Below are 13,510 nucleotides of genomic sequence, written 5' to 3' on the forward strand. Positions count from 1 at the left end.
GGGAGGCTTGAAAATAACTTGCGTTCCTGATCATCAGGGGTTTGTTTCTTTGTATGCTTGCTTATGCTTTATTTGCTGAGCTGAAGGTCCAAATTTCTCAGTTGCTTCAGAAACCCTCGGTTGGGGAAAATCCACCGACGTTCTTTCACTGCCTGAATGGCTTTAAGCAAAGAGAAGCGATGGTAGATCATGAGATACGCCAGCACCAGCGAAGACGACCGGCTTATCCCCACTGCGCAGTGCACTAAGATTTTGCCTGAAAATGAAGTAGACCACATTTTTTTTTATCATCTTAAAAGATGGCATTTTTAAACTAGAGAGAAGACAGAATTCAACCATTTCTGAAACAGGTACATTTAACTTTCTGCAGTTACAGTAATGCTGGATAAATTTAGTCCCCAATTCTGATATTATCTTCATTCGTGCATAAATGTGGGGCCCTACAGTACATCGTTTGTGTCAAGTTAATGGAAATCTTATTGGGCTCACTTCACAGTTTAGCTAAAATCAATGTTTGGCAGAAATTAATAATTGTTCAGATTTTCAGTATATATGCGTGTGTGTGGTGATCTTTTTCTTTAAAAATGTTTAGGGGTACTCTCATTTTGACTCAAGAAAAATCACCATTTTATAGTTCAAACTAGCTGGCCCGACCACACATTGCTGTGGCTCATTCCTGTGACTCCCCCCACTCTGTCCTGACCCATGACCTATTCTGCCCCTCCTCCTCTCACCCCCAGTTCATCGCTGTGACTGTCCCCACCCTGTCCCGACCCATGAGGCATCGTCCCCCCCTCCCCATCACATCCCTGTGACTGGTCCCAGTCCCCTCCCTGTACCCCCTCCCCCCACCCCTCAGCTCATCCCTGTGACTCCCCACTCCCCAGCCTGTATGTCAGGTATTGGGTGTGTGAGGTCCGGCTTGGGGCGGCGGCGGCCGCCGTTGGGCCTGGCCTGCCTTGCGGGGTTGTTGTAGTGCCAGCGGAAACAGGGGGTGAGTTGAAATGGGGGTGGTTTGGCTCGGGTGGGTGCAGCGGCGGTGGGGTTCGGGCTGTCTCCTGCGGTCTGCCTTTGAGGGGTATTCACCGTTTTGGCGGTTATAGCATGTCTAGGGGTGACATCATGATTTGGCCCTGCCCTCGGAGATGCAGCTTCTGAGGGGAGTTTTCCTAGCTGCAGTACCAGTGTAGCCGTCACTAGAGGGTGCTGTTTTGCAACATCTCCTGTGCTCCCAGCATGCACTTGAGGGTGATTTGTGAGTTCAGTAAACAGGGGTTTTTGAGGGTTTTATCTGATGGAGGTGTCACATCTGTCTTAGCAAACTTTATAAGATCCTTCAGTTTCACATGTGATGTTGTGTCAAAATTTCACCTCAATAGGTCAAACGGTTTTGGTGAAAAGTGGAGACACACCCACATGCCCTTTTTACATTTCTCTCTCTCTATATATAGATTGGGGAAAATAAATACAGTAAATGGACAAAAGTACAAAGAACATGCATTACTCATGTTGAAGTACTGCCCCTCAATGAGGCCAAACTTTCATCAGTAAAACACCACACATCCACATTCCACACTGCTTCACACATTATGTAAATGCTCGCTCCTGCCTGAGACTCAGGAAACACAGGGAAAGGAAATTAAGCCGCCATCGGGGGTAGCAACAGAACTGACGATTCACCATGCTAGAGAAGCAACCAAAATTTTAAATTTTTTTAGTTTCTTCTCCTGTGAGATTCACAAAATGTTTAGGGGTATGTGTGCGTCTCCCCAGAAAAAAGCACTGTGTGTATGTACAGGTATTTGTGTGTGCGTATGTTTAACAGTTTTCTTTGTTGGGTTCTGATGAATTTTCAGTGCTGGGATAAACTGCAGTTTTAAAATGTACTTAGGACAAGATCGAAAGAACAGTGAATCTAGTTGTTTTTGGCAACAAGGGTTCTTATATTGTTTTTTCTCAAGCAGTGATAAAACCTCACAGCTCTTTTGCAGTAAACAGTAAAGGACCCCTGGACGGTTAAGTCCAGTCATGGATGACTCTGGGGTTGCGCGCTCATCTGGTTCTATAGGCCGAGGGAGCCAGCGTTTGTCTACAGACAGCTTTCCAGGTCATGTGGCCAGCAGGATTAAACCACTTCTGGCGCAACAGGACACCATGATGAAAACCAGAGCACACAGAAATGCCATTTGCCTTCCTGCCACAGCGATACCTATTAATCTACTTGCACTGGCATGCTTTCCACCTGCTAGGTTGGCAGGAGCTGGGGCAGAGCAATGAGAGCTCACCCCATCGCGGGGATTCGAACTGCCGACCTTCTGATCGGCAAGCCCAGGAGGCTTAGTGGTTTAGACCACAGTGCCACCCATGTCCAGAAAAAAAACACCAGTGACATAGGACAGAAGATTTAAACATGGGTGGTTTCCAATGTGTCATGGCAAAGTGACGTCAAGGTGATCAGGATCTCAAGTGTGAGAGGAGGGGCAGGTAATGACACACAGGCCTTGGAGACACTTGGAACCTTCAATACGTTATGGCTATGTACAAATAATAAAGAAATGGGAACCAGATGAGCATACATATGAGTAGAGAAATGGAAGCAGGAGGTAGGCAGAGAATTTAAGAAGCAAAGAATCTCTGCCCGAAAACAAAGAGAAGGTCGGGGAAGAGGCAAAGGGCAAAAGGTGCTCAGTGATCACCACAAGGCGGCCATCAAGTAATTGCCAAAAGCAATGAGAGAGCTGAAAATCTTCCCCTAATCTCCAGCTCTCCAGCAAGAAATGGCAGTGAAGTGCCAAACTGCCAACACAGCACAACATAATATGAACATTTGTGATGCATGTTGATTCCCTACCTCCTGGTGTGGTCAAGGCTTTGTGTATGAATTCTACCGCAGGGTAAAAATATGGAGTCATATCAAAATCAGGAAGGTCAAAGGCTGGTACACCATAGTATTCGATCGTTGTGCCATAAAACTCGTGGGATCCTTGGGAAAATATTTTGCCGTGTGTAGCGTTTAAAACATGGCTGATGCCCATTTTCCACAAACCAAATCTGTTGTGAGCCATAACGCTGAAGAAAAAGAATGAAACAGAAAGTGAGAGACAGACTAACAGGTAGGAGAAGAATCCCTTTTTTCTTTCAGGAATCTCCCTCTGATTTGTGGCTCAGATCCACTCACGGTATGGAGAAAATATCCCATGTTAGGGAACAGAAAATTCAATTATGATGTAATGAAATGAACATTCTGGAATAAGTCAATGGTCCATCTAGTCCAACATGCTGGCCACTTAGATGTCTCTGGGAAGCACGAAGCAGGATCTGAGCTCAACTTCATTCTCCCCTCCTGTGGTTTCCAGCAATTGGTATTCAGAATCATACTGCCTCAGACAGGGATGGGAGAACATAGTAATCAGGGTTAGCGGCCATTGATAGCCTTGTCCTCCACGAATTTGCCCAATTCTCTTTGAAAGCCATCCAAGGGTGTGGCTATCACTGCTATTTGTGGGAGCAGATCCCATAATTTAATGTCTTATTATGTGAAGAAGTACTTTGTTTGTCCTGAATCTTCCATCATCTGGCTTCCTTAGATGTCCCTGAGTTTTAGGGTTAGGCACTAAATCCATTAAGTGCATCAATGGACTTGGGAGCCAGTGTGGTCTAGTGGTTAGGGGGTCAGGCTAGGACCTGGGAGACCAGGGTTCAAATCCCCACTCAGTCATCATGTAGCCCACTGGGTGAGTTTGGCCATTCACCAATTCTCAGCCTTAACCTGCCCCACTGGTTTATTGGGAGGATAAAATGGGGAGTGGGAAGTATTGTGTAGGCCATCTTGAGTCCCTTGGAAGAGAAGCAGGGTATAAATGTAATATTTAAATAAGATCCTTGGGAAGCAGGTGGAGCCAGGAGGAGGTGGGCAGGTCCATGGACTAAAAAAAAGACCAAGGAATCTGTTGAAATAGTTGGTTTGCTCCCAGTGATCTTTGCATGTCTTTTGCCCTTGTTTGCCAGTTCATGGTTCCTGACCTTGGACAGAAACACTGTCCTCCCTGCCTGGATACCATCAGCCTCAGAATGCTCGCTGGGCTTGCTTATTCCCGAAACGTCTGTGGGCTCAGCCTCACCAGAACTGGACAGATCTATAAAGACCGGAAATGAATAAACAAGTCTAGACATGGGTTTACGCTGGAGTTAGAGCGAGGCAATTGAAACGACCCAAACAGCCAGGGAAAGGCAATGAGAAGCTACAAGGGAGAACTGGGTCTCTCTAAAGCTTTTTTTCTATTTAAAAAAAATGTTTAGGGGTACTCTCATTTTCCTCCTCATATTTAAATACTGCTCCTCAATGAGGCCAAACTTAGATTCACAAAATGTTTAGGGGTATGCATACCCCCAGAAAAAAGCACTGCTCTAAAGGGTACGGAAGCCACACCGACTGAACTCTGTAGCCTTCAGCCATGTGTCTCTGCAACTGTGAGGGCTAGAAATGGCTTTTTAAAAGAAAAAATAAGATGATATATTCAAGAATCCAACATTTTGTTCCAGATTCTGTGTGGCATTCTGAATGCACAAAATAAAAAAGATAAACTGCTTCGGGCTCCTTAACAATTAATTGCAACACTGCCTTGCAAAAATCAGATAATATGTTAAGATGCAATTTCCTCCAGTCACGTGTCAGAAAGCCCCGTTGGTTTAAATGCGGTACAGTCATGCATAACAAGGTACTAGACCCAACCAGATCACAGAATGACACATTCCTTGGAAGGAGCATTGACTTGGCCACAGTAGTTACGTTGGGGGAGCTCATCAGGACTGCCAAAAAAATGCTGAGCCGTTCCACGGACGTATACTTACAGATCTCCTAAGAAAAGGTTAGGCCATACTTCATCAGCATGGTTACAGGAAGGCCTTCCAGTATTCAGGAGCTGTTCTAGATCTTTAACAGTGGGGGTCTGAGCTGTGGATGTTCCAGAACACTCAGCGTCTTTGGGGAGTGAGACACACTCTTCAGCCATCCTTATTAAAGTAGCAACTGTTCCCTCTGAAACCTGAGAAAGTGGTCCAGGCTTGCTTGTTTAATGTGCTCTCTCAGCCTGTGCGCTTGTCATTTTGAATTTATTGGACAGGTGCTGGGCAGCAGCAAACCATGCAACCTGTTAAATCAAAGCTTGGAAAGGAGGTGCCATTTTTGCACACCCTGAAGGCAAACAGTCATTCAGCAATGGCCACCGTCGCACACACAGGAACATGGTTTCTGCCAGAGATGCTATCTCCAGTCTTGGGAAACAAAAGACGAGCTTGTTAAAGCCTTAATGACACAATGGGCAATAGATATAGGACACAATCTAGATTTTAACCTCCGGGAAAAACTCTGGAAAAGCAACTTTTAAGTTTACAGTGCGCAACAGCATATTGTTCTTCAGAGGAGAACTACTTGAAAATGATTTACAGTTGGCACTTGCCTCTGAGTAGGTTTGCTTAGATGTATAAGACTGAATCAGATAAGTGCTGGGGATGCAAAGAGATGGTGGGAACGTTCTTTCATATGTGGTGGGCTTGTAAAAGGGTAAAAGAATATTGGGAAATGATCCATAATGAATTGGGGGGGGGAAATGTTCAGAAGTACTTTCCCAAAAAAACCAGAGTCCTTTTTGTTGGGGATAATTCAGCCTGAAATTCCCAGGTGTCAAAAAAGGTTATTTATGTATGCTGCTACTACTGTAGCCTTATCACCTACTAAGGGTCCTTTAAGTTGCGCCCAGGCAAGGACAAAGATAGTCAAAACGATACCGGGGTTGAGTTCCAGAGAAAGAATTTAATTCTTAAATTTAAGAGACTCCTGGTGGTCAAGCTCACGACAGGAGTAAAGAAGCACAAATTGCAAAGCTTCTTATACACTTCTTGGGCTCTGTAAATGTGCGCACGCAAGGGGGTCACAAGTCCATATATGGATCTTCCTGTGTCCAGTCATAAACACATTACGCCATGTGCGTACACATGCTGACTCATGCTGCCCTAGTAGCATCCTCAGGCAGCCTTGACTTATCTTGCCTGTTCTGCACGTCAGACTGATAGCGTCAGACAAAGCCAGCCATCATCCGGCCTTGAGCTGGGCATCCTGTTCCTTTTGCTTTGCACTTTGACACACTTTGCTGCAGAGATGCAGAGGCACTGAAAAGCATTTTAAGAAATAAGGCATCAGTGGAATAGGAAACTATATGATTAGATTTGGCTCAATAATACAATTAGCAAAGCCTTCTCTTCACTACGGCCCGTGTTTTGTTAGCCCAAAAATGGAAAAACGAGTGAGGTACCAACCAAAGAAGAATGGCAACTTAAGTTGACATAATATGCACAGCTTGTAGACTTAACATATAGAATAAGAGAATAAGAAGAACATACATTTAAAGAAGATTGGAAAACGTTTATTGAATATGGGGAATAATTGCATTAAGCTGAAAATGCTGGCAGCATTAAGATAAATTCAACAGTGTAATTAAGTTTTGATGGATGCAATAATGGAATACTGATTGGTATATTTTTTGTAAAACATGCAGGGATTTATGATATGTAAAATGAACCATGGAAAAAGAAGGGAAGTCATTGATATCTTAAGTATGTAAAAAGAGTTTTTTAAATTGTAAAACAGAAAATTTAACAATATATGAGATGATATCTCCAGTCTCATGCATTCTCTTGCACAGGAACTCCGCCTCTCAATCAAGCACTCTTCATTCAGACATTATTGCCATGGATTGAACGGGCTTTTTTTTTTAGTTTTTTCCCTTTGGACCCTTGGCTGCCAAGCTGAGCAACACAAGGATCGTGGATTAGAAAGAACGTGCAAGGTGCAATGAGTTTTATATGCCTTATGCACAAAAAGTAAAATCTGATTCCAGATTGTAGAACTGAGTATTGACATATGGACCAGGAGATTCTGAAAGACATGGTAATGGCGAGGCAGAACAGTAAGTGGATTATGATGCTTCCGAAGATCACTTCTTCTCCTAGCTGGATTACGGATTTTGAGCAACACAAGCAGCAAAACCGTTATTTATTAAGGGTTCTACACTCCTGCTGTGCTTGCTGATATTATATTGCTCATCAGTGAATCCACCTGAGCCGACAAGTTAAAATGCAGGTGCACTATTTCATATTTTAGAGCAGGTTGGGGGAATTTGATTTCAGAAGAGAGTAAGATTTCAACAAGGTCCAAAGGTGTGGTTGACACATTCAAGGTTAAATTGCAGAAAAGCAATATGTTTTAAGAGCATTTGCTGGTGGTGTTGTTGTTTTTTTTAAAAAATAGCTCAATACAGCAACACTTTCAATACAAATATCTCCCTCAGATACCATACATTTCTTTATTTTTAAACTGATGAATTTGTGACTTCAGCACAACAATGGCTGATCAAGTTGTAGAACGAAGGATTTAATGTCACATACTCTGAAATAAAAGGGGTAATAACCCATTACCATGCTGCCTAAATATGAGACAACTCGTACATCTTGGAGGATAGGTCTATCTATAACTCTAAGCCACGATAGCTTAGTGCAGGGGTAGGCAACCTAAAGCCCGTGGGCCGGATGCGGCCCAGTCGCCTTCTCAATCCAGCCCATGGACAGTCTGGGAATCAGTGTGTTTTTACATGAGTAGAATGTGTCCTTTTATTTAAAATGCATCTCTGGGTTATTTGTAGGGCATAGGACTTCGTTCATCCCCCCCCCCCCAAAAAATATAGTCCGACCCACCACATGCTCTGAGGGACGGTGGACTGGCCCACGGCTGAAAAAGGTTGCTGACTTCTTGCTTAGTGGAATCCCCACAGATAAAGTTTACTTCTGAAGACTAGTTGTTGGGTACCGCAAGTGGGAGAAGGCTGTTCCCTTCAGGGCCCAGTTCTGTACTTCCCAGAAGCATTAGGCTGACCACTGTTCAAAGCAGGATGCTGACTTAGAACCAGGTGCATTTGAAGGTAAGCTCCCAGCGCCAGTCAGCTGATTGGACTACTGTAATGTGCTCTACGTGGGGCTACCTTTGAAGGTGACCCAGAAACTACAATTACCGTAATCCAGAATGCAGCAGGTAGACTGGTGACTGGGAGCGGCTGCCGAGACCATCTAATACCGTCCAGAAAGAACTACATTGGCTCCCAGCAACCCTATAGTTGCCTTTGACTGGACTTAACCGTCCAGGGGTTCTCCCCCCCCCCCACCGGCATATTTTTATTTCATCATACCATAGAAAATCTTATATATATAAGAGGAGAGAGCACAGACAGAAGGAGCGTCTCCACCCCCATCGTTCTGCCTGGACACTGAGGTCCAGTACCGAGGGCCTTCTGGCGGTTCCCTCGCTGCGAGAAGCCAAGTTGCAGGGAACCAGGCAGAGGGCCTTCTCGGTAGTGGCGCCCGCCCTGTGGAATGCTCTCCCATCAGATGTCAAAGAGAAAAACAGCTACCAGACATCTGAAGGCAGCCCTGTTTAGGGAGGCTTTTAATGTTTAATCGATTATTTTATTTTTCTGTGGAATGCCGCCCAGAGTGGCTGGGGAAACCCAGCCAGATGGGCAGGGTATACATAAAAATTATTATTATTATTATTATTATTATTATTATTATTATTATTATTTGATGATGATAGAAAAAGATAACGAAGAACACACTTTAATGAAAACATTCCATGACACTGAAGCTTGAAAATAACCTGCTTTCCTGATCATCAGGCATTTGTTTCCTTGCTCTCTTGCTTAGTGCTGCATTTGTTTAGCTGAATGTCCAAATTTCTCAGTTGCTTCAGAAACCCTTGATTGGGGAAAATCCACCGATGTTCTTTCACTGCCTGAATGGCTTTAACCAAAGAGAAGTGATGGTAAATCATGAGATACGCCAGCACCAACGAAGACGACCGGCTTATCCCCACTGCGCAGTGCACGAAGATTTTAGCTGCAAATGAAGGAAACGTGTTGTTGTTTTTTAAAGCCTCTTTAAAGGTGGCATTTTAAACTACCAAAGAAAGAGAATTCAAATGTTTCCTAAACAAGTACTTTTAGCAATTGTTGCATCTAATCCCAGCAGGTACAGTAATACTGAATAAGTTTAGTCTCCAATTAGGCAGCTTATTCTCATTTATACCTAAATTGTGGGGCTCTACACAGTTTGTGTGAAGTTTTGGTTACTTGAGATCTGCTTGGTCTTAATCCACACTCGCAAAACAAACACACAAGGTAAAACACAGGTGAATTTCTACAAAAGATGGTTTCGTTTGGCAGTGTCTATAAACAGGCAAAACCTCTTTTTTTCTTTCTCTTTTATTGCACAACCTAATATGTGTTTTATACCCCATTTATAATTTTATAATTGTACCCATTTCATTCGCTCCTTGATTTGTTATGTATCTTTTTTTAAATTTTTTTAAAAAGATCTTTATTTGAATTCATTAAAATACAACACCATAAAAGAAAAAAAAGATACAATGTTTGTATAGATCTTAGTATACAACTGATTCCAATATACAACTGATTCTATTAAAAAAGTTAACTTCCCAGTCACTACACATCACTTATCTTACAAAGTTCTTTTTTAGCTTGCGTTACTTTCATTTATATTTGTAGCTTTAATATATTTGTTATGTTTCTTTTGATTATCAAAATCTCCTTGTGTCGAACTTTTATTAGCCTGTTGCTGTTTGTTTGTTTTCTTTGTGTGTATTGTCTGTTTTTCTTGGTCAATACTTTTTTTTTATTAAAAACAAAACAAAACTGGCCTGGGGTAAAGGTTGCAATCATTACCCCACTTATCTGGGCATAACCAGCATTGAATTCACTTACTTACTACTGGGTAAAATGGGTTAGGATTGGAGCCCAAGCCTCCCAAGCACTGCAGCCATAATCTCGTTTGGGAGTCCTATGAGCTGGGAGAATCAATTGGATAGTACTGTTGCAGTTGATGGTAAATGAAGAAACAGGAGAGGGATGCTATCTGTTGCAGCTGATATGGAAATGCTGAGTAAGAACCGCCAAAGTCCGGCACAAATACATTGAGGTTGAATCGTGACAAGACAGAAGTACTGTTTTGGGGGGACAGGGGGCGGGTGGGTGTGGAGGACTCCCTGGTCCTGAATGGGGTAACTGTTTACTTATTGCTCTGGGAGAGTTAAACATGACCTTAAATATCTGCTATTTAAGTCCATGAGACTATAAAGTGCAAACTCAACAGCAACACCAGAGCTGAAAATCTCCAGCTCTCCAGAAAGAAATGGCAGTGAAGTGCCAAAATCCCAACACAACACGACATAATATGAACATTTGTGATGCATGTTGATTCCCTACCTCCTGGTGTGGTCAAGGCTTTGTGTATAAATTCTGCCGCGGGGTAAAAATATGGAGTCATATCAAAATCAGGAAGGTCATCGGCCGGTACACCATAGTATTCGATCGTTGTGCCGTAAAAATCATGGGATTCGTGGCAAAATATTTTGCCGTGTGCAGCATTTAGAACATGGCTAATGCCCATTTTCCATAAACCAAATCGGCTGTGTGCCGTAACACTGAAGAAAAGACAAAACAGAAAGTGAGAGGCAGGCAGATACGAGAAGAGTCCCATTTTCCTTTCAGGCTTTCCCCTCTAACTTGTGGTCCGGGTCCACGCACATTCTATGAAGAAAATAGCCCACGTTAAGGAATAAATATTTCAGTAAGATTTAATGAATGAATATTCAGAACATAAAAAGAGCCTGCTGGAATAAGCTAGTCGCCCATCTAGTACAACATGCTGTTCTAGCAATTGGTATTCGGAATCATACTGTCTCAGACTGATGGCACAACACAGTAGCCATTGATAGCCTTCTCCTCCATGAATTTGTCTGATTGTCTTCTGAAGCCATCTAAGTTGATGCCGTCACTGTGAGAGCAGATTCCAAAATCTAACTTTGTGCTGTGCAGCGAAGGGCTTCATTTTGCCTGTCCTCGATATTTGAACATTCAGCTTTGTTGGAAACCCCCATGTTGCAGTGTTAGGCGCTGAATCTTTTTTATTTATTTTGTTTTTCAGATTAAATTTTTACAGTCCAACATACAACATAAAAACAAGATTCCAAGGAATCTCCTGGACTTCCGTCCTCTGCTTTGTGGGTCCTGTTATTAATCATTTCCTCCTGCATCTTTTATGATAGTCCAAATCTTTTACCTCTCCATTGTGTCCAAAGTTCACCATTAAACTACAAGTGATATTCCAACCCTACGTTAGGCACTGAATCAGTTCAGCACATCCATGGACTTGGGAGCAACTGTGGTGTCATGGCTAGGGTACCCAGCTAAGACCTGGGAGACCATGGTTCAAATCTCCACTCAACCATCAAACTCAATGGGTGATCTTGGACTCAGCCTCACCGGCAATGGGACGGATAATTGGTTACTGAGAATGAATAAACAACTCTAGAAGTGTGTTTACACTGGAAACAGAGCTAGACAATTAAAGCAACCGAAGCAGTCAGGGAAAGGTAATGGGAAGCTACAAGGGAGGACTAGGTCTCTCTGAAGGGGATGGAAGCCACACTGACTGAACTCTTTTGCCTTTTTCATATACCAACTGCATGGTCTTCAGCCATGTGTTGCCGCAACTGTGAGGGCTAGAAATTGCTTTTTTTTTTTTAAAGGAATAGGTGGTGGGAAGAAAGGTGATGCACTGAGGAATCCAACATTTTGTTCCAGATTCTGTGTGGCATTCTGAATGCACATAAAATAAAGTACCGGGTACATACTGTAAAGTACATACTGTAAATTTAGGGCTGCGTAACAATTAATTGCAAGACTGTCTTCTCAAAGAAGCCACGATTATGTGCAATCCTACCACCAGTTACGTGTCAGAATGACCAATTGGTTTAAATGAGGGGTAGTCATGCATAACAAGGTGCTGGACCCAATCAGATCACAGAATGACACATTCCTTGGAAGGTGCATTGACTTGGCTGCAATAGTTATGTCGGGGTAGCTCTTAAGGACTGCCAAAAAAATGCTGAGCTGTTCCACAGAGATATACTTACTGGTCTCCTAAGAAAAGGTTAGGCCATACTTCATCAACATGGTTACAGGAAGACCTCCCAGTATTCAGGAGCTGTTCTAGATCTTTAACAGTGGGGGTCTCAGCTGTGGATGTTCCAGAACATTCAGGGTCTTTGGGGAGTGAGGCACACTCTTCAGCCATCCTTATTAAAGTAGCAACTGTTCCCTCTGAAACCTGAGAAAGTGGTCCAGGCTTGCTTGTTTAATGTGCTCTCTCAGCCTGTGCGCTTGTCATTTTGAATTTATTGGACAGGTGCTGGGCAGCAGTAAAGCATGCAACCTGTTAAATCAAGGGCGGGCATTTTTGCGCCCCCTGAAAGCAAACAGTCCTTCAGCAATGGTCATTGTAGCTGAAGGCAAAATCTGCTGAACAGAAAAGGAAATACACTGAAGCATGATTTCTGCCAGAGATTATCTCTCCAGTCTCATGCGTTCTCTTGCACAGGAGCTTTTAATTCCCTCTCAATCAAGCACTCTTCATTCAGACATTATTGCCATGGATTGGACGGGCAAGCTGAGCAGCAGTGCAAGAAAAGAAGATTTTGCAAGTCTTAGGTGGGCTTTACAGAGCATAAGATGAAGCTTTTTTCTTTCTTTTTGCAAAGGACGATATCCATTAGAAGAAGAAGTAGAAATAGTAGTAGTAGTAAAAGAAGAAGAAGAATGAATGAATATTCAGAACCTAAGAAGAGCTTGCTGGAATAAGCCAGGGGCCCATCTAGTCCAACACCCTGTCCTGAGATCGTTATTTTTTTAATAATAATTTTTATTAGTTTTCAATTACGTTCCAATAAAAGCCTCATTATAACAACACCAACCTATAATAAAATTACTAAAAACCAATCATTCAAATACTTAATTATATTATTTAGGTGGCCACCCGCATGTGAGAATTGATGGTTGATTTTCTGCATTCCAAAATCTTATTAATTTCCATTACATTCCGGTCATCATCATAATCCCTTATACAACAACTGCAATAGTAATAACTTCCATTTGTGTTGACGCATTATAGAACTACAAGTGAGGCACTCAAACTATATCCTCCTTCCTGTGTGGGGCAATTAATTCTGCCTGTGGTGTTTCTTCCTGCCCTTGTAAAATGTCATCTCTACCTTCTCCTGGTTGGTGCTGTTCTCCATCATGCCTTGGGCATCCCGTGCTGAGATTTAATGCTGAGCTCTTCAGAAAGATGCATTGCACCCCACAAACTATGATAGCTAGGAAGTGGAAGGAGCAAGCAGAATATAAAATGGAAGAACAGTATAAAGAGGTGTCGGATATTGCTATTAATGATAAATTAACACCTGTGATTAAGGTAAGACAGGGAATATGCAGGAGGAATGATTTCAAGGAGATCTGGAAGGTGTTTGTCGAATTTGTAGTGTTAAAACGGAAAGGGGCAAAACCATTGCAAGAGGTGTTGAAATTTTGGGAGGCTGGATAGTTAC

The 13,510-nt window shown here is 42.8% G+C and overlaps 2 protein-coding genes and 1 long non-coding RNA gene across 3 annotated transcripts in view; 1 reads left to right on the forward strand and 2 right to left on the reverse strand.

Annotated features, from left to right (window-relative positions):
* LOC118096633 (uncharacterized) overlaps window positions 1–2,869 on the forward strand; it is a 43,121-nt gene extending 40,252 nt beyond the window's left edge. The window contains exon 6 of the long non-coding RNA XR_015950137.1: window positions 102–2,869. This is a non-coding gene — a long non-coding RNA (uncharacterized LOC118096633). The remainder of the gene's footprint in view (window positions 1–101) is intronic.
* Window positions 69–5,012, reverse strand: LOC132592180 (dual specificity protein phosphatase 13A-like). The gene is made up of 3 exons (XM_060275035.2): window positions 4,852–5,012; window positions 2,852–3,069; window positions 69–256 (listed from the first exon to the last, which is right to left on the reverse strand). The coding sequence occupies exons 1-3, from the start codon at window positions 5,010–5,012 to the stop codon at window positions 69–71; spliced, it is 567 nt and encodes a 188-aa protein (XP_060131018.2).
* A 3,638-nt stretch (window positions 5,013–8,650) lies between these two features.
* LOC118096630 (dual specificity protein phosphatase 13A-like) lies at window positions 8,651–12,265 on the reverse strand. The gene is made up of 3 exons (XM_035138675.3): window positions 12,041–12,265; window positions 10,329–10,546; window positions 8,651–8,943 (listed from the first exon to the last, which is right to left on the reverse strand). Exons 1-3 carry the CDS (start codon window positions 12,199–12,201, stop codon window positions 8,720–8,722), a joined length of 603 nt encoding a protein of 200 aa, XP_034994566.2. The 5' UTR covers window positions 12,202–12,265; the 3' UTR covers window positions 8,651–8,719.
* Window positions 12,266–13,510: the final 1,245 nt, after the last annotated feature.

This window comes from Zootoca vivipara, chromosome 5 (genome assembly GCF_965207765.1).
Source record: "Zootoca vivipara chromosome 5, rZooViv2.hap1.1, whole genome shotgun sequence".
Lineage (NCBI taxonomy): Eukaryota > Metazoa > Chordata > Lepidosauria > Squamata > Lacertidae > Zootoca > Zootoca vivipara.

Excerpts from the sequence above, each read along its gene's own strand:
- LOC132592180 (XM_060275035.2), bottom strand. The coding sequence starts at position 5,012 with ATGGCTGAAGAGTGTGTCTCACTCCCCAAAGACGCTGAGTGTTCTGGA. Across the intron at positions 3,070-4,851 it reads AACCTTTTCTTAGGAGATCT|CGTTATGGCTCACAACAGAT; the intron begins GTAAGTATACGT and ends CTTTTTCTTCAG. Across the intron at positions 257-2,851 it reads AGCCTTGACCACACCAGGAG|GCAAAATCTTAGTGCACTGC; the intron begins GTAGGGAATCAA and ends CTTCATTTTCAG.
- LOC118096630 (XM_035138675.3), bottom strand. The coding sequence starts at position 12,201 with ATGGCTGAAGAGTGTGCCTCACTCCCCAAAGACCCTGAATGTTCTGGA. Across the intron at positions 10,547-12,040 it reads AACCTTTTCTTAGGAGACCA|TGTTACGGCACACAGCCGAT; the intron begins GTAAGTATATCT and ends TCTTTTCTTCAG. Across the intron at positions 8,944-10,328 it reads AGCCTTGACCACACCAGGAG|CTAAAATCTTCGTGCACTGC; the intron begins GTAGGGAATCAA and ends CTTCATTTGCAG.